Here is a 17,705-nt window from a genome sequence, read left to right on the forward strand (position 1 = left end):
CATACTCCATAGTGATATTTCTTCATGCTGTTCAGTTGAGTTAAATGCTCTGTAAATGTATAAAAACATTATAAAATGACTGAATGGTAAAACAGCACCACCTGGCTGCTGGTAAGAGGATCGCACATTTAATCACGTGACGGATCATAGAGTCACATGACTGGCTGAAAGTCATGTTTGCTCGCCCAGTCAGACTCAGGCTTGTTATGGCAGAGTGGACCCAGTGGAGGTGACGGTGCAGTGTAAATATCTGAACCAGCCCGCAGGACATGACAGAGTGTGTGTCGGGATCCTCTCAGGTCAGATCATCTCTCCTGAAGAGGTGTGAATGAAATGACAGTAAAATGTGTGTGTGTGTGTGTGAGCTAAATGTAAGGAGCAGTGGAGTCAGCTTGTATTTTATTATTATACTGTGATCGTATCTGAACTTTAAACCCTGTGAACTAATGATGCTATTCTTTGTTTTTAGATAAAATGGCGTTGTTGTCGTCAATACTGTTGGCACTCATGTTCCTCACAGCGGAAGTGACACCACAGAAGAAGCACTCAGGTCCTTAAGTTAAAGTACTAATACCACAAAATACTCCACTGCAAGTAAAGTCCTGTGTTCAAAAGACCTAAATATAAGTATTAAACAGTAATAAGTAGAATTAACTTATGAAAAGTATGAAAAGTAAAAGTTCTCACTGTGCTGTAAAACAGTTGTGCCATCACTGGTGTTGGTGATGTTTGTGGGTTAATGTTTACTGCTGCTGAAGGTCAGAGTTGAGTTAATTTTAATTACTTTATGGTGGAAAAAGTCACAGGTTCTGTAGAGAGGTAGGTAGAAGGAGGAAAAGTAGAAGTACTCATGCATTTAAACATTTACTTAAGTAAAAGTACACAAACATTTGCATCAAAATATACTTTAAATACCAAAAATAAAAGTACTCATTGTGCAGAATTATTGATGCATTAATGTGTCAATTATTTTAATGTTTCAGCTGGTAACGGTGGTTTTACTCCTTTAGTATGTAATTTGTCGGCTTGGCAGCTGAGGGATCAATAAAGTTTCATCTATTTGATCATAATCTATTTTTGCGTCATATTTGTATCATTGAACTTAATCTTCAAAATAAGTAGTTACTTTTGTTGTCAAATGAATATAGTTTAAAAAGTACAGTATTTGTTATCTCTGAATTGTTGCGGAAGTACTTTTGTACTATAAAAGGTTTTGATTGCAGGAGTCCCTTTTTCAGTAATTTTTCAAGCAAAAATGTAAAAATATTTGCTGGTTCTACCTTCTTAAATGTGAGGATTTGCTGCTTGTCTTTGTCGTTATGACAGTAAATGAAGAGTCTTTGGATTTGGACTGTTGGTTGGACAGAAGACTCTAATTGAAGAGGTCACATTGAGTTCTGAGCAGTTTTTTTTTTTCATATAAACTAATACTAGTGAAAGTAATTAGCAGACTTGTAGATGATGAAAATAATCTTCAGTTGCAGCACTAACGTCACAAATAAAAATAAAAATCACGTCTCTTTGATGTCTTCTCCTTCCAGGAAGCCAGAAATGTGTCGCCAGAAACTTTGGCCACGACTCGGTGGTGTGTGAGTGTAACTCAACATACTGTGACAGCGTCGGCTCCATCACTTTGCCTCCTCTGGGCCAGTACTCCTCCTACCTGACCAGCATGGCCGGCAGCAGACTGGAGGCAGCTCAGAGTCAGGTCCAGGTGAACAGCACCGGAGCAGGTGAGCGATGTGGGCCTGTCACTGAGGTGTCTGTGACGTTGGAGTGGGTGCAGAGCCTCTCTTTAGTTAATGTGTCTCTTTCAGGCCTCAAGTTGACTCTCGCTCGCAACCAGAAGTACCAGAAGATCAGGGGATTCGGTGGAGCCATGACGGACGCAGCAGCCATCAACATCCTGTCTCTTTCTGCTGGTGCTCAGGACCAGCTGCTCCGACAGTACTTCTCCCCTGAAGGTACACCAAGCAGCAGTGCAGTGTATCAGAGAGGCATGATATAATATGACCATATATTCCAGAAATATCCACAAAAAGGAACATGTTTATTGTGCTCGTTTGTCTATTTTTGATGTTGTTTCTTCGCATAGCAACGGTTGTCCAACTCTCACACAATGAAAAATAAATTTCACACATACTGTGAGAGGTGTCTATATGTGCAGGTTATTTTGTTTCCCACATTAAGAGAATCTGCAGCAACAGCAGCAGCAGCATCCCCATCTTCCAGCTTCAATCCTACATGCTGTTATCGAGGCTGGGCTGATAAGGATATTTTCTAAGATGTATGTAATGTCACAGTTTAGTGACTCGGCGGGGAAAAGACACATTGGAGAAGTTATCCTTTCAAACATGTGGTTACTGTTGCAAAAGGGTCTAATTTAATCCCAAACAATGTTTTTCTCAAAGTATTTATATAGCCTAAGCCTGACCAAACGGTTACAGAAAGCAGACAGAAAATGATAAGTGAACTGTATTTTAATATATTCCAAGCTGGGTTTTATCCAACTTTCCTGATTAAGAGTCTTATACGTAACTCACCCAACCGTAGCGGCTTGCCCCAGATACAGTTTCCTCAGAGTGAAGTGAAGTTGAAATGATGGTCCTGGAAACTATGCTGTTCCAGAGACAACAAGTTGCAAATATATGATGTCACAACAGCAAGATTTGGTCAGTTTCACTGATGATCCTGGGGCAACATAAATTCTGATAATCTCGGAACAACAACAAGACGACGATATGATGAATCTATTTTTTAAAACAAAAACTGTAACTTATCCTAGATAAAACTTTACTTGAACTTCCATAGAACCATTTGATCAATGGTTAATAACAAAGAATTGTTGCAAGCAGATGTATAAACATACACTTTCTGGCAACAGTTATAACCATGAAGACATCGTTCATTTCATTACAAGTCTGTTTGAATATATTTTCATTTATTATCTGTTTTATACACCAGCAGCCACTTACAGGTGCCTACAGGAGGAATTGTAGTTGTTGACAAATGCATTAATAAACAATTATGTCTGCTTACGACTTGTTATAAACCATTTATGTTTTTATGCTGCTAATAAATGCAAATTAAGGGGGTAAAAGTAAAATGTTACAGAATTTGACCACAACAGAAACCATGCGTTATAGGTACCGATGCTCAAATTGAATCATGTCAATAATGTCCTTTACAGCTCTCTAAATGATCATTTTGAATCATCGCCCGGCCTTAGTTGGTATCAATGTTCTGTCTCTGTCAGGTATCGGCTACAGTGTGGTGCGTGTGCCCATGGCCAGCTGTGACTTCTCCACCCGTCTGTACACCTACGCCGACACGCCTGGAGACTACAACCTGGACAATTTCACTCTGGCCCCCGAGGACATGAACATGAAGGTCTGTCTCTCGTCTTCTGCCAACACACATACATATGCCCATTACGCCATCCCTCTAACCTCTCCTCCTCCTCCTCCTCCTCCTCCTCTTCTTCCTCTCAGATTCCTCTCCTGCAGCGGGCTCAGGCCCTCTCTCCTCACCCTCTGTCTCTGCTGGCCAGTGCTTGGAGTGCCCCCGCCTGGATGAAAACAAACGGTGCACTCACAGGAAAGGGCTCCCTAAAGGGCCAGCCCGGGGGAAAGGAACATAAAACATGGGCTCAGTATTATATCAGGTGACGTGGAGCATTAAATGAATGGGATATCACACGTTGGTAATGTTTGGTACACAGGAAGCTTATTCAGGTGGTCATTTTTTTCTTTCCTCTCAGGTTCCTTGAGGAATACGCTAAATATAACTTGACCTTCTGGGCACTGACCACAGGGAATGAGCCCTCTGCAGGACAGATGACGAACTACAGGTCCCTCCTCACACATTGCACAGAATAAACCATCGTCACGAGTCGTAACTATCACAACAGACTGAGAAGCATCGTTTGTCTCGCTGCAGTTTTCAGGCTCTGGGCTTCACTCCTGAGGAGCAGAGGGACTGGGTGGCTCTGGACCTGGGCCCTGCCCTGCACGCCTCTTCACATCCACACACACACGTACTCATACTGGATGACAACCGCCTGCTGCTGCCTCACTGGGCTAAAGTGGTGAGTCTAAGGACAGAGAGCTAGTGGGACAAGTCAAGGTGAAGTTTGTTCTACCTGAGGCTACGCTGGTGCTGCAGACAGGACATCAGGAGTAAATCAGTACAAGAGATCTTAACATGAGCTCCTAATATAATGCATAACACAAAAAACACAATAAAACACTAAAACTGCCCATGTATCAACCGGGAGTCAACTCCAAGGAAAGCATTTTTCTCCTGTATTAGCTGAGACGGGTTATTGTTTTTCTTTGTGAGTCTCCTAAACAATGCAAGCAGCTTCACCGTGTTAAATGTACAACATTTTAAGACCTTTTTATGACCGCATAGAATACAATTTAATACAAGTTTCACAGTCATAATGACCATAGTATAAACATATGATGGAAGACCAGTGAGAACAATATGGCCCAGAATTATTTATTATTATTATATTACATTTTTCAGTACTACCCCGCAGCATATCACCATAATTTCTTATAATAAAAAATCAATTTTATAAATGTGACCTGGACCATGAGGAGCAGCATAATATGTATAGATAGATTATCAATAAAAATGATAAGTTAATTCAAGTTATTGATCAAATTGACACTGGTAGATTAGGACTACGACAGTGAGCTGACCTGCTACAGTAGCTGGCAGTATTGACTGTTTTCTTTACGTCTGATGTGGATGACAATTTTTAAATAATGTTAACAGCAGGCATGAGGAAAGACTATTGTACATTACATTCAAACGAGACCTAAAATTCTTTTGCGTTTTTGTCCTTCTGTGTTTTATATAGGTTTGTGTGCATGTTAAAGGTCTGAAAGTTAGATCAAAGTCGTCATCCACAAAAACACTGATGTGTCTATTTTAGCAGTAACCCAAAATAAGATTATGAACTTGAAGACCACAATGTGTCTCCTTTAAGACTTTTTAAAACCATAAGCCAAAAAGGTTGGGACATTGTGCACAACTTTTTTTAAAAAACAAAAGTCTACTTTCAATTGTTAAACTTTATGTTTTTGTGTAGATAAACACTTGCTAAACTTGATTCCTGCAGCAGGCAAAAACAACACAACTTTTTTGTAATCAGGGTTGAAAATACAATGCTGCTGAGGATGTAGCAGGACTCAGGAACTCGATCATTATTACAATAACAACAACTTTACATTGTATTGAAAATTGGAGCCCTTTCTAGGTGCATTTAATGTGGAAACTCACTTTTGACTCGAGTCTTTATTCCCCCCCTTGTTGCTCCAGGTCCTGAGTGATATTCATGCAGGAAAGTACATTCACGGCGTGGCAGTTCACTGGTATCTGGACGGCCTCGTCCCAGCTGAGCTGAGCCTGGGAGTCACCCATCATCTCTACCCAGACTATTACCTGTTTGGCACTGAGGCCTGCTCCGGCTTTACCCCACTGGACAGAGGGGTGACGCTGGGAAGCTGGCGCAGGGCTGAACAGTACACACATGACATTATCGAGGTAAGATCATCTCGGCTTTTGCATGAGGTTTGTGCTTGTTCAGTCAAATCCACCACAACAGATTTGACAGGCTGTGAGCTGTTCATGAAGGCTGTATCACCTCCCTCGATGTTGCACTTTAGGTTTACATGTTGCAGTCTGCTGCACACTCCAAACAAACTGCCTGCAGGCCATCGGAGCAAGCTGGAACTGGTGTTTTGTTTCTTCTTTCTTCACTCTCTCTCAAAGGAAATTGGACTCCCTCCATTCTATCCATTTTGCATGGGTGCATTCAGGCTCTAGACATCTTGAGAATCAGGAGGATCAGGATTTGTTTATGTAGATGTGCTGCCCTTGTGACATTTCAACACAACACCAGGCAGCAGTCCAATGGATTCATTTAAACAAAACAACACCTCTTACTACAAAGCACAGACTCGATGCTAAACTGTGGGTGTTTTCTCTTCATGGCAGGACTTAAATCATTACGTGGTCGGTTGGACGGACTGGAACCTGGCGTTGGACCAGACTGGAGGACCGAACTGGGTTAAAAACTTTGTAGATAGCCCTGTTATAGTGGATGCAAAGCGCGACGTCTTCTACAAGCAGCCGACCTTCTATAGCATGGCCCACTTCAGGTATCACTGAACGACATATTTCACCTGTTCCATCATTACAAGGAGGCAGTCTAACGAGATCAACACAAATCACCTTTTTTTTTTTTTTTTTTTACACAGCAAGTTCCTGTGGGAGGGGTCTCAGAGAGTGGGTGTGTCCTCCAGTCAGAAAACAGAGCTTGAATACTCTGCCTTCATCAGGCCAGATGGCTCAGCCGTGCTCATCATACTCAACAGGTATGTGAAAAGTGTTTTTTTATGCCTGCACGCTGGCAACAGCTGTGTTTTGGGGTTGTCTGTTTATTTGTCTGTCTTGAGGGAATTTCTTCAAATTTGGCCCATATGTCCAACTGGACTTGGACTAGACTTTGGTGGTCAAAGCTCAAGATCAGTGTGACATTACAGAACACAATTTTTTTGGCCATTTCTCAACAATTCATTTGTTAATTATGACTATTTTCTTTCACAAATGTCTTATATTATAAAATGATGTGGTTATGACAGTTCATGTCCAGAAGGTCAAAGGTCAATTTCACTGTAACATCACAATGTTCTGTGAAAAATGTTCTGGACAACATTCAAAGCTACAGCTCAGGGTGAACAACTCGACTGGTGCATTGAGGCGGCAATTCTAGTGTTTTTATGTGCAAATGACAGGAAGTTCAGTCTACTGAGCCGTGTGTTTGTGTTTCAAAGGTCGTCATCGGTGATCCAGTTTGAAGTGTGGGATCCCGCTGTGGGCTACATCCCCTGCACCGCTCCGGCTCATTCGTTCCTCACACTTGCTTGGAACACACACTGATCATTAATGCAGGTTTATGTAGGCCGAATCCAAATGTCCAGACTTCAGTCCCCTTACAGACTCACAGGCTTTGCAGGTGCATTTCCACAGATTTTAAGTGCTGATGCTGCATTCAAATGCTCTTTAGATGGTTCCATTTCTCCAGTTGAAAAGTCGTTCTTTCCGACTCTAGTGTGTTCATCTGAACACAAAGGAAACGATACAATGACTTTACAATCCATGAATTTGGTAAAAGTGTCTTACCATCGACTGAATGTTTACTTCTGTCTGCCATGTTTCAGTGTCATATGGCAACAACGAAGCGACAGGTGTACCAAAGTTTACTATCTGACTTCTTTAAAACTTGAGAGGACATTCACTTGAATTTTCCCAGTCAGAAAATGTTTTTGCGCAGTCCGACAGCACAACGCCCAGCAAGGGCTGTCAAAACCCACAATTTATCCAGTCCACAAGGGCCCTCAACCAGACTTTTCTGCAGACTTCCAGACTCCTCTTGCAGTGCAGATTTCACCAGACTTCACTGACATAATTACCCACAATTCATTGCAAGATGGACGTCAAATTGTAGTTTTCCAATCGCCGACTGAAAAGCAAAAAAACTATGAATGTTTGTCATTTTATGAAAATATTACTTGACTCATGTAGGTCAGAAATTATTCAACTGAATCCTCTTACAGATAATCAAAATGCATTTCACAATTGTACTCCTATGGCCAGTCTATCAGCAGCTTATATACCCTTGCAGTCTGTGCCCTCGCTGGCTTTACCTGATGACAGTGAACACATCACAGTAGGTAAGACTGAAGTCCAGACGGAGGACATTTGGATTCAGCCACATAATTGTTTCACCAAAATCACATCACAGATATTTTGTCTTCGCCTCAAAGTCACAACAAAATGTTTCATGTTGGAACGTTTTGTTTTTTTTAAATCAGCTGAGCTTTAGTGATTTCATCGGTCACTTAAATTAACCTCAACTCCTTTGATTTCTTCCAAAAATCCTGAAAAGTGTTTTGAACATGTCACTTCTGTCAGTAATGGTACCTGAAAGCAATTAATGTATTAATTCACCAGAATGGCCTGTGCTCAAGTGTAACTGGTGCCTTGATTTCCAGCTAACAAGATGCTTTAAGTGTCCTCGCATGACACATCTGATGAAAATTATATAAATGTACAGAGTTTGTAAATGTCTTCTGCTGTGTTACTATTCAATTTTAAATAAAGCGTATATTATTTTGAAAAAACTCACATCAAGTCTAATGTCTTTGGGGATATAAAATGACACCTTGGACAGTTTTTTTGTCAATTTATTAATACATCATAGACATTTTTTTTTCATATATATAATATACAGTTTGATAACCAGATATTTCACATTTGTGTCTCCATTCTCAATGTTTTTTTTTTCCTTTGCAAACCATAAGTTGTCGGACTAAAATTATTTACATCAAAAACAAAAGTGATAAAAATGTGAAACAAAAGACATTAACAAAGGAATAAAATGACAGAGGGATGCCATCTGTTTATAATATATACACCAGGAGGAGTATTTTTAAATCCAAAGCATTTCATAATGGGCCGAGCTCCGTAATTTTTTTATTTCATTCCCTTACTGGTATGACATTTAATTTTTTCAGCTGCATTACAGTCTCTTGCTTTCATTCAATGTCACAGCTTCCATTTGTGGCGCGACCCAGAGTCCAATCATGGTCTTCCTGACAGTCTCAAGAAAAAGAAAAATTAAATGTTACACCCTTCATAAACATAACATTTGTTGCAGGGGTATACTGTAGGTGTTCATGTTGCCAGGTCCAGTCCCTGTAAATGCCAAGAGTGAAAGTAACCAGGGCTCAGTTGCAGGATCTAGCTAATTTTTCAGATGAGTAACAAGGGAATGGTGTATGATATAAAGTCTGGCATTTCCTCACAATAGTGTAGCGCAGCAGTGCATTTCAAGAAAGTTGGGGAAGGAGTTTGCTTGAGGGGTGGAAATGGAGAAGACATGGGCTTGATCATCATCAATCGAGGCTGGTTTGTCATTAGGCAAAAAAAAAAAGAAAAAAAGAAGAGAGATCTTGCAGACCTCGAGTGACTGTTAAGACGTCTGTACGGGTTTCTGCATACATGGTTGAGGAGAAAAGGCATTAAAATAGAAAATAAAAATACAAAAAAAAAAATATCAGACCGAGATGATTATGACTGCAACAGAGATGGAAAAGTGGAAAAGTGAGAAGCGTTTTTCATCTTCTCGGTGTGTTGTTGGATGTAGGCGAGGAGAACCAAAGGGATGACACAGGTGGGTGTCTCAGAAGGACCATCTCTCCTGTGTGCGGGGGTCCATGGAGAGGGAGGGGGACTCTGACGGGGGCTGGCTGCTGCTGTCTTCTCCGTTCAAACTCTTCCTACACACTGGACATGTGTCATGCTGTGTGGCCACAGAGCAGAATAAAGATAACATTAGCTTTGGGCAGTTTTAACTAGTGCATTTTAGTTGGATTTCACATGCTGCCCTGGCTGTTCATTGTCTTGTACTGCTGTGATCTTTCTGTCTGGTCACTCAAATACATCTCATGTGAAATGACTGATGGAGCAGGGCAACTTCAGTCTGGGTAAATGTTGGATAATCTTGCATTTAGCATTTAATATTTAGTTTCCAGTGCAGTCAAAGCCTGATACAGATTTTCTTCTCCCACTGCTGTCCAAAAACTTAAGATCCCAACAGTCAGCCACTGGATAACATGCTCCTTCATTGTTTCCCTGTCAACCCAACGTACATGGCAAACACTCAATGGTCACTTGACTGCACTTATATAGCACTTTTCTATCTTAAAGAAGTATGTGACAGATAGAAAATGTTGCTGTTTATGCAGCAGAAAGATACAAATGTTTCAAATTGATGCTACAAGAGCACAAAACACTGATACAATGGCTGTGCTGTTTCCACTTTCTTAAAAAGAAAGAAAACGTGTGCTTGGTTCTGGTTTGTCTGTTTCAAAACAGCAAAGAAAATAGCTTAACAGTACATTAGAAAATGTTTTTGAGAACATTTAAGGTGAGAAATAGGCAGTGCAGCAACATAATCTTAGTTTGTATTTGATCAGCAGCCTATTTCTACAGTTTGATCCAAGTTGAATGAGACAAGCCTCTTAATAAACAGCCCTAGAAGCAGCAAAAGTCCACCAGATGATGCCAGAAAATGAGCAGGAAGCATAGACTACATTCAGCTTGGAGGTTTGCTGTTCATTTGCATATACTACCCACTTTGCCACTTTTCAACCAGATTGTCTTTTTACAAAGCTGCTCTCTTTAACAGACAAATCACTTTACAATAAGCCTGTCATTCTCACACACACACACACACACACACACACACACACACACACACACACACACACACACACACACACACGAGCAACTTAGGGTCCAGTTTTTTGTCCAAGAACACTTCGACATTTCCACCGAAGGAACCGGGGATCAGACCACCAAGTCGACAACTTGTGGTCAGCTTGCTCTGTCTCCTGAGCCACAGCTGGCACCCTAGTACACCAAATGAATCCCCCTAAAATGCACCATTTATTCCTGTTTGCATCATTTTTAATAATACATATTTGTGAAGCATTATTAAAGATGTATGTCTTCAGTGTCACAGACAGATGATTTTGGACAGATGTACGCATTTTTTTTTCATAGCTTCATGATTTGTTGACAATAATAAAAATGTAGAATACATCCACAGTTACACCTCTTCCTACCCCACAAGCGAGAGAACTACAGATCTATTACAATATAACAGTAAATGAGTTGACAACTCATAACTGACATAATTTTCTTATGATTAAATCATTTTGTCACTTCTCAACCTAATAAATTGGTCCCTCATCATGATAACATGACTGCTGGCCGAAGGACAAATGGTAACATCAAAGGTGTCAGTGTTGATTTTAACCCGCTAAAATAGGTAAGCAGTTGAGCAGATGCATTAAACTTTTCAAAAATAGAACTAGGGCAAACAGTCTTATAAACAAGTGGTGCTTTGCTCAGCCGAAGCATAGAGCAGGTGAAACAATCTGATGTACACTCCTGTGGTGTAATCCTCTGCCCAGATGTTTCAGTGTTGAGTACCAGGTAACTAAAGCATGTGTTCAAATTTCATTCAGGTGATGATACATTCATGGCTGGTGATATCTCATCTACAGTGCCAAATGTCATGAAGTATCAATTTCATGAGTTTATTCTACATAGTTCAACCTTCTTTGCTGTGACTCACCATTTCCAGCCATGGTACTATACAGTCTGAGTGAAAGAAGTGGTTACAGGGTAGCTGTCTGACTGGCTCTCCCACTGCGAAGTCCTCTTTGCAAACCGGACATTCCATACAGCAGTCTGCAGGAGAGAAGATGGAAATAGGATTTCTACCATTATGTTTCTATTAATATCTTGTTGTGTCTAGTTAATCCCCTTGATAATGACCTGCTACATTTGAAGAGGGGATGTGAATCCGATCATTAGTCCCAAATTGCGTTAGTGGGGTAGTTAAACATTTTAGACAAGCTACCAAGCATGATTTTAACTAATGATTAAAAACATTAAAACCAAAATAAATTGAATAAGGGCACACAGATCGTCATTTGTGGCCTTTCAGCAGCCCTGCAAAAGCTGGGCTGCATAACTAACCACACAGTTACAGCTGAGTGGCAAAATAGGACAGTGCACACAGAAGAGGAAGTCAAGAAGAACAGATCCGCAAGAGGACTTAGAAGAAAAACAGGGATGTGAAAGACTGATGAGCAGAAACACGTCACCTGAAAGTAATCCACACAACAAATTTCTGGTTTTCTGAAGGTTAACGGGCATTTCGTCCTAAACAAACATAGTTGCACAATCTCTTTTTGGCAGGCAGCAAATGCATATAAACAAGTGTTTTTCATGCTGCATCTCAGGGCTGCAGTAACTTCTAAACAAGTGAGCACGTGCTTATACAATAACAGATTTGTTTAAATCACTACTTTAAAATCAAGCCAGTAGATACTAAGTACTTGGTAACAGATTCACCGATAGCTGGTCTGACTCAAGGTGTGTACTTACAGTAGCTGATTGTCTAAATACAGTAATTTCATACAGAGGATCAGACTAATAGCTTCAATGTGCCCCTGAGCAATATTGCAATTTGTACTTCAGGGACATGTCAAGAGAAACATAGAGAGATCACATGAGGTAATGTGGAAACAAGGAGTAACTGACCTGCTTGTTCCTGAGAGATATTGACAGTTGGGAGAGAAGAGATCTTCTCTTTCTCTGCTGGAGGGGGTCCTGTGTTCTCCAGCTGACCTAGTAACTACACACAGACACACCACACACACACACACACACACACACACACACACACACACACACACACACACACACACACACACACACACACACACACACACACACGTAAACTTCAGAGAAATCAAAAAAAGGTTATGTAAAGTTAGAGAGCAGTTCTATCAGGTTCTATCTTGGTTTACCTGTGTTATCACGGCGTCTAACCCTCCCTGTCCCCAAGCGTAATCCCCAGGATTAGAGTGCAGCATCCCTGTCCTGAGAGTGACAAAAAAGTGTTCTCATCAATGTATTTTCATGCACATTTTGACGAAACACATCAGAAAAGGTTGATTGAAAATTTCAAAATTAGAATGTTTTTAGTTGGTTGGATGGTTTTTGCATTTTTAGAAAAATAGTTGCTGTGTCTTAAAGGAGTTGAAAACTTATTTTTTAAATATTTTCTGACTAAACGAACATAAAACTGTTTCTGCTCCAAAACAGAAGAAAAAAGAAGTAAAAGGCAGGTTTAACATTCGCCTCATTGCACTAAACCTACGTAACCTTTCTCACATTGCGTTTTCTATGTTGTTTTTTGTTGCTGTTTGAGGTTTGACTGGTGTTCTCTTTTACATCCCTTACTTCTGACATGGTATTATAGTTTTCTGACAGGAGAATTGGTGCTGTCCAGTGAACCAATTGCTCATGATCACATAACAGTAGTGAATGCAAACAAGCTGTCATCTGCATTTTTCTTTTGCCAATTTTCTCAAAATTAGAGGCCAACATTTTTGCTACATTTACATGGATATGTGGCTACATATAAAAGCTGGATGATATGCCCTTAAAATAATATTACGATATTTTAAAGCTGTATCACAGTATATATCTATATATTTTGAAATCTCCTCAGAAACACTTCATAAATCAATAACTGAGAAATTATTGTTAGGATGACTAGTTTTACATTCTCAAAATAATAACACAATTACATTTTTGATAAATAATCATCAGTAATATGCATGTAATGACTAAGTAGGTAAGGAAAAGTATTAGAACAAGTAGAAGAGTTTGGTAAATGACATCACTTTACTGTAATACGGCCTTTAAAACCTTGAAAAGACAACGCTTATGTTATATCATCATATAACAAGATCCAAAATATGTCCAAGAGGTTATATAGCTCATATCACAAATAATATAACGATATGACACTGATATGATATGTCATCCAGCTCTTTTAGAGACAATAAAATTGGATGACAAATAGCAATGAACCCCACATTCCACGGGGCACATCAAACGCTGTGACGCTGCTGTAGTGTCATCTTACCATGAGAGTGGAGGTGAGCCAGGGACTCCGGAGTTGGCAAAGAGGCCGGTAAGAAACTGTTGTACAATTCTGTGACACAGAGGGAAAATACAAAACAGTTAATGTCACTGTCAAAAATAAGAACACTTAGGTTGGTACGAGCATAAATAGCGCCGTCTTTATTATTCACGGGAGTATGCAAAGCAGAGAAAAGAGCCAAGAGGACAGCAAGGAAGACAGAGGAGGTGGAAGTTGAGTTGGTCAGTTACTCACCCCTCCACAGCAGGTGAGCGGTCTGGCCTACTGCTGCCTCTGGACCGGTATCTCCTCTGGCTGTGCAGGCGAGGGGGGCGTCCCGGTCCCCAGTGGTCCCCAGCTCCTAGTAGACCCCCCATAGGTCCCCCTAGGCCTGCTGGGACTGACCCCCCGATTGGTCCTCCTCCCAAACCCCCCAGGTCACTGAGACCCCCCAAGCGGCCTCCGGGGAGCCGAGGTTCTGAGTCGGGTGTGTCGCCGTCTGTAAATGGCCGCTCCAGTAACAACAGGTGCCATAGCTTCAGGGAGGGAGCAATACAAAAATGAAGGAGGGGAACAACAGAAAAGTGAGAGAAGAGAGAAGACAAAATTTTATCAAAAGTCATAAATGAATCCAGTCAATCCTCTTTTGCTCCCCAAAATCTCTCAGAGCAGCTCGTACCTCTGCAAAGTGTGTGGCTGTGTCATCTATCCCATTAGCGCCACCCTCTAGGAGACTGAGGGAAAATGCGCACAAGGGGACAAAAGACACAATATTAGAAATATCTAATGAACACTATACAGGACACATGCTAGTCTGGAACAAAACTGGAAGGTGAGACCACAATCTGACACTGCAACATGTGTGATCTTGAACACAAGCAAGAGAAAACGTCGGACAGCTTTCATTCCAGACTAATGCTAACGTTCTGTGGAGACGTGAGGTAGATTAATATGTCTCTTACCTGGAGTCTTCTGTTACTTCCTCGATGAACCCTGAATCACATCTTGGACAGATGTATTCCTGGAAAGAGTCATCACATATGGTATATTAGGAAATCTGCGTATTCAAGTGTAGAAGTGTAGTGTAGAAGAAGCCACGGTGACACATCCAAATGTCGTCCTTTATCTGACCAGCAGTCTACAACCCAAAATATATTCAGCTAACAATGATAAAAAGCAAAAAAAAGCAGCAAGAGGCAAAACAAATCTTTGGCATTTCTATTTATAAAATCTGTGAAATTATTAATTGGATTATATTATCAAAAGGCATCATAGACATAGAATTTTCTAGACTGATTGTTTAAGATCCACTTTACTGAAATCATTCTGTGTTGAAATGATGCAACTATTAAACATATTAAACAACAGTCTGACTTTCTGAAAGTAATAAGGTGTTTGATGTTATTGTGATGTATAAATATCTAGAAAATATTCTTCTATATTCTTCTATTAAAGAGCCATTAAAGATAATCATAAAAAAAAAATGTCAGACACAATGCTGACTGGTTTGTTAAACAACAAAACACACAATGTCTTTGTGAGGATCATATCATTCAAATTTCTATGAGGCCAGTGTTTTATGAATGTAGCCCAGGAGGTAGAGCTGGTCTGCCAACCACACCTTAAGTGTGCAGTGCTTTAGAAACCACCTCAACAGAATGAGGAAGGCGCTACAGCCAGTTTATACGGCTGGATCATATGTTTGTCAACTATGGAATCAGGAGTGAAGTGGGGTCATTTAATATACAGATTAGAGTGGTATGCTTAATTTATAACATGTTGATGAAAAGTAGGTCAAAAACATAGATTTTTCTATGACATAATATATTCCTATCATAGCTCAGTACAAATAAAGAGCAATGTTCAAACTCACATGACAAATTAATACCCTCTTTTAGCTTAGTTTACAAAAATAAATTCAGGAATCTAAAACCAGCGTGATGGTCACAGTTGGTTGAGAAACCCTGCAGTAAGCAAAAAGTCTTTGAGTGAGTTGTGAGTCATTTTCTTATTCAAAGATTTTCACATCTGTGTATCAATAGATATATGAATGAGAGATGGTCCCTGGGATAGACTGTAGTAGTGTGGGGTGACATAACCCTGGGTGTTGCAGTCAGTTAGCTCAGTGAAGAAGACATGCCACAGGTCTGAGTGTGTCTGAGACAAGCGTGCTAGATTAGAGTCAGTGACAGAGCAGGCTTGAATTACTGTGAACCATACCATAAAAAAAGGATTCAGCTGACAAGATAATCTGGTGGACTGACTTAATGACACAATGACTGCTCCTAGCCAAGAGACAATGCTATACACACTCTGTTGCCAGTGTATTAGGTATATTTTGTCCACATAATTTATATCAATCCTGATAATGAGATGTTTTCACTGTTTTCATTTCCAGTTACTAAACCATTTTATGATTTAATTAAAAGTCAAAATGCCATCACAGATTCCTTAAATACAATATGAAACCTGTAAATAGCTTGTATTGTCCGTTGATAATAAGTTTACAATCGTAGGACCAGCAACTCCTTACATTTAAGATCGAGTCTGACCATTACCGGGCGCTAAGGGCTGATGTTTACTGATTACCGATATTTAGGTAGAAGAAACAATTACAATGTTTATTTATCTGCCAAAATTCTTACATACATATAGGCTAATATGTACATAAAACATACATTTTTTGCAATGATACCTTGAATCTGATTATCAAACACTTACGTTAAAATTCAGACGTAATGAGACATATCGTTTTACAGTTTAAAAATAAACTTTCTTGTCCAAAATGACATCAGGGCACTGAAACAATAGACTTCACTGGGAATGTAATATTTATAAATCACTCTAAGATTCTTCTCCTGCATCATATTCTGTAAAAAGAACGTTTTTATATCGGCACATATTGGACACCATGTACACCGATACCATACCAGGCCAATATCAGCCAATAATATTGAGTGACCGACGTATCAGTCGGGTTCTAATTAAAGATGCTGCAACTACAAATGCTTTTAAAATTTCTGCTTAAATATGGACTTACACAACAAGTTGGTTATCCAAACTGTAAGTGAATAATTTTCTATTGATCAACTAATCTATTACTCCATCAATTATTCAACTCTACTCGGTTTAATGCAGTATTAATTGGCAGCACTACAAACTACAGCTTCCAAAATGACAAACAATTTGAATTAACACCTCTTTCAACAAAAACATTAACCTATAACCTTTACGAACCAAGGATTTAGCACAGTGCTGTTGTATTATACTGGATTAGTATTAGCTAGGTGTACCTGATAAACTGGCAATTTGAAAATCCTAACAACTGTCTAAGATGTAGAAAATACACGTTTATTACACGCTGAGGTGAGTTAAAGTCTAGTAAAAAAAAAGTGGGTCATGTCATGGTTTAACTCACGTTCGACTTTTAAAACTGAAACTAAAAACTAAATGTTTGTGTTCCTGTGATTCCCCAACTCTTCCTGCCAATACTATGTTTAACCAGAAACAAAAACTGAAAACAAAAATAACCAACCATCAGACAACTAATGTTAGCACGGTTTATTCAATGAAATGACATGGTAGTAGCACAGACCTTCCTGTCTCAGCTGTTTCTGTTGTTTTGTGCAAAACACAATATCCCCAAGCTGTAAAGCAAAGCGTCAAACACTATGGTTTGACAAAACTGTCTCAAACATGCCAGCCTAACAAAACCTATCGTCATTTGCTTTTGCTGTCTGGTTTTGGACAAGACATTTGCGAGTGTCACGAGTTTATTTAGAGAGTTAACAACAACAAACGCCGCTAACTGCTAACAGGCTAGCTAGTGTTGAGCTGTAGCGAGCAAGCGAAACAAACGGTATTTCAGAGAAAGGTTGACTTGTCAACTGAATATTTTATAGAAGAGAGTACGATAGATAAAGAAAGAAAAACATCTGCCTTACCGGGAGTTTGGGGTTCACTTCTCCTTTACAACAGTGACAGAAAAACCGATGCGGTGGAACAGCCGCAGCCTCCGCCATCTTCCCCAGACCAGCAGCACAAACACTGACGTCGGTCCTCCACAAACTGAAGACAGCTGTCCGCCTCCAGCCCGGCATGCACCGCGGCACCGCTG

The 17,705-nt window shown here is 40.0% G+C and overlaps 2 protein-coding genes across 3 annotated transcripts; one reads left to right on the top strand and one right to left on the bottom strand.

Moving 5' to 3' along the window:
• The first annotated feature begins 135 nt into the window (after positions 1-135).
• gba1 (glucosylceramidase beta 1) lies at positions 136-8,202 on the top strand. Of its 2 annotated transcripts, none has more exons than XM_030393190.1 (12): positions 136-322; positions 470-550; positions 1,542-1,733; positions 1,818-1,964; positions 3,257-3,390; positions 3,492-3,664; positions 3,761-3,850; positions 3,940-4,087; positions 5,332-5,556; positions 6,010-6,173; positions 6,273-6,389; positions 6,849-8,202. In XM_030393190.1, the coding sequence occupies exons 2-12, from the start codon at positions 475-477 to the stop codon at positions 6,952-6,954; spliced, it is 1,572 nt and encodes a 523-aa protein (XP_030249050.1). In that variant the 5' UTR covers positions 136-322; positions 470-474; the 3' UTR covers positions 6,955-8,202. The 2 variants fall into 2 exon arrangements, with proteins under 2 accessions (XP_030249050.1, XP_030249049.1); XM_030393189.1 differs by having other exon boundaries at positions 136-299.
• Positions 8,203-8,244: 42 nt separating this feature from the next.
• rnf115a (ring finger protein 115a) lies at positions 8,245-17,703 on the bottom strand. Its single transcript, XM_030392455.1, has 9 exons — positions 17,533-17,703; positions 14,551-14,609; positions 14,268-14,322; positions 13,844-14,124; positions 13,592-13,660; positions 12,465-12,537; positions 12,196-12,289; positions 11,222-11,337; positions 8,245-9,379 (listed from the first exon to the last, which is right to left on the bottom strand). Exons 1-9 carry the CDS (start codon positions 17,686-17,688, stop codon positions 9,260-9,262), a joined length of 1,023 nt encoding a protein of 340 aa, XP_030248315.1. The 5' UTR covers positions 17,689-17,703; the 3' UTR covers positions 8,245-9,259.
• Positions 17,704-17,705: the final 2 nt, after the last annotated feature.

The sequence above is a fragment of the Sparus aurata genome, chromosome 17 (genome assembly GCF_900880675.1).
Source record: "Sparus aurata chromosome 17, fSpaAur1.1, whole genome shotgun sequence".
In the NCBI taxonomy this organism is placed as follows: Eukaryota; Metazoa; Chordata; class Actinopteri; order Spariformes; family Sparidae; genus Sparus; species Sparus aurata.

What these genes read in the sequence shown, in the direction of transcription:
- gba1 (XM_030393190.1), top strand. Translation starts at nt 475, where the DNA reads ATGGCGTTGTTGTCGTCAATACTGTTGGCACTCATGTTCCTCACAGCG. An exon ending in ACCACAGAAGAAGCACTCAG is followed by an intron (nt 551 to 1,541) that starts GTCCTTAAGTTA and finishes TTCTCCTTCCAG; the next exon opens with GAAGCCAGAAATGTGTCGCC. An exon ending in TGGGCTCAGTATTATATCAG is followed by an intron (nt 3,665 to 3,760) that starts GTGACGTGGAGC and finishes CTTTCCTCTCAG; the next exon opens with GTTCCTTGAGGAATACGCTA.
- rnf115a (XM_030392455.1), bottom strand. Translation starts at nt 17,688, where the DNA reads ATGCCGGGCTGGAGGCGGACAGCTGTCTTCAGTTTGTGGAGGACCGAC. An exon ending in TAGACGCCGTGATAACACAG is followed by an intron (nt 12,290 to 12,464) that starts GTAAACCAAGAT and finishes GTCTGTGTGTAG; the next exon opens with TTACTAGGTCAGCTGGAGAA. An exon ending in TATCTCTCAGGAACAAGCAG is followed by an intron (nt 11,338 to 12,195) that starts GTCAGTTACTCC and finishes TCTCTCCTGCAG; the next exon opens with ACTGCTGTATGGAATGTCCG.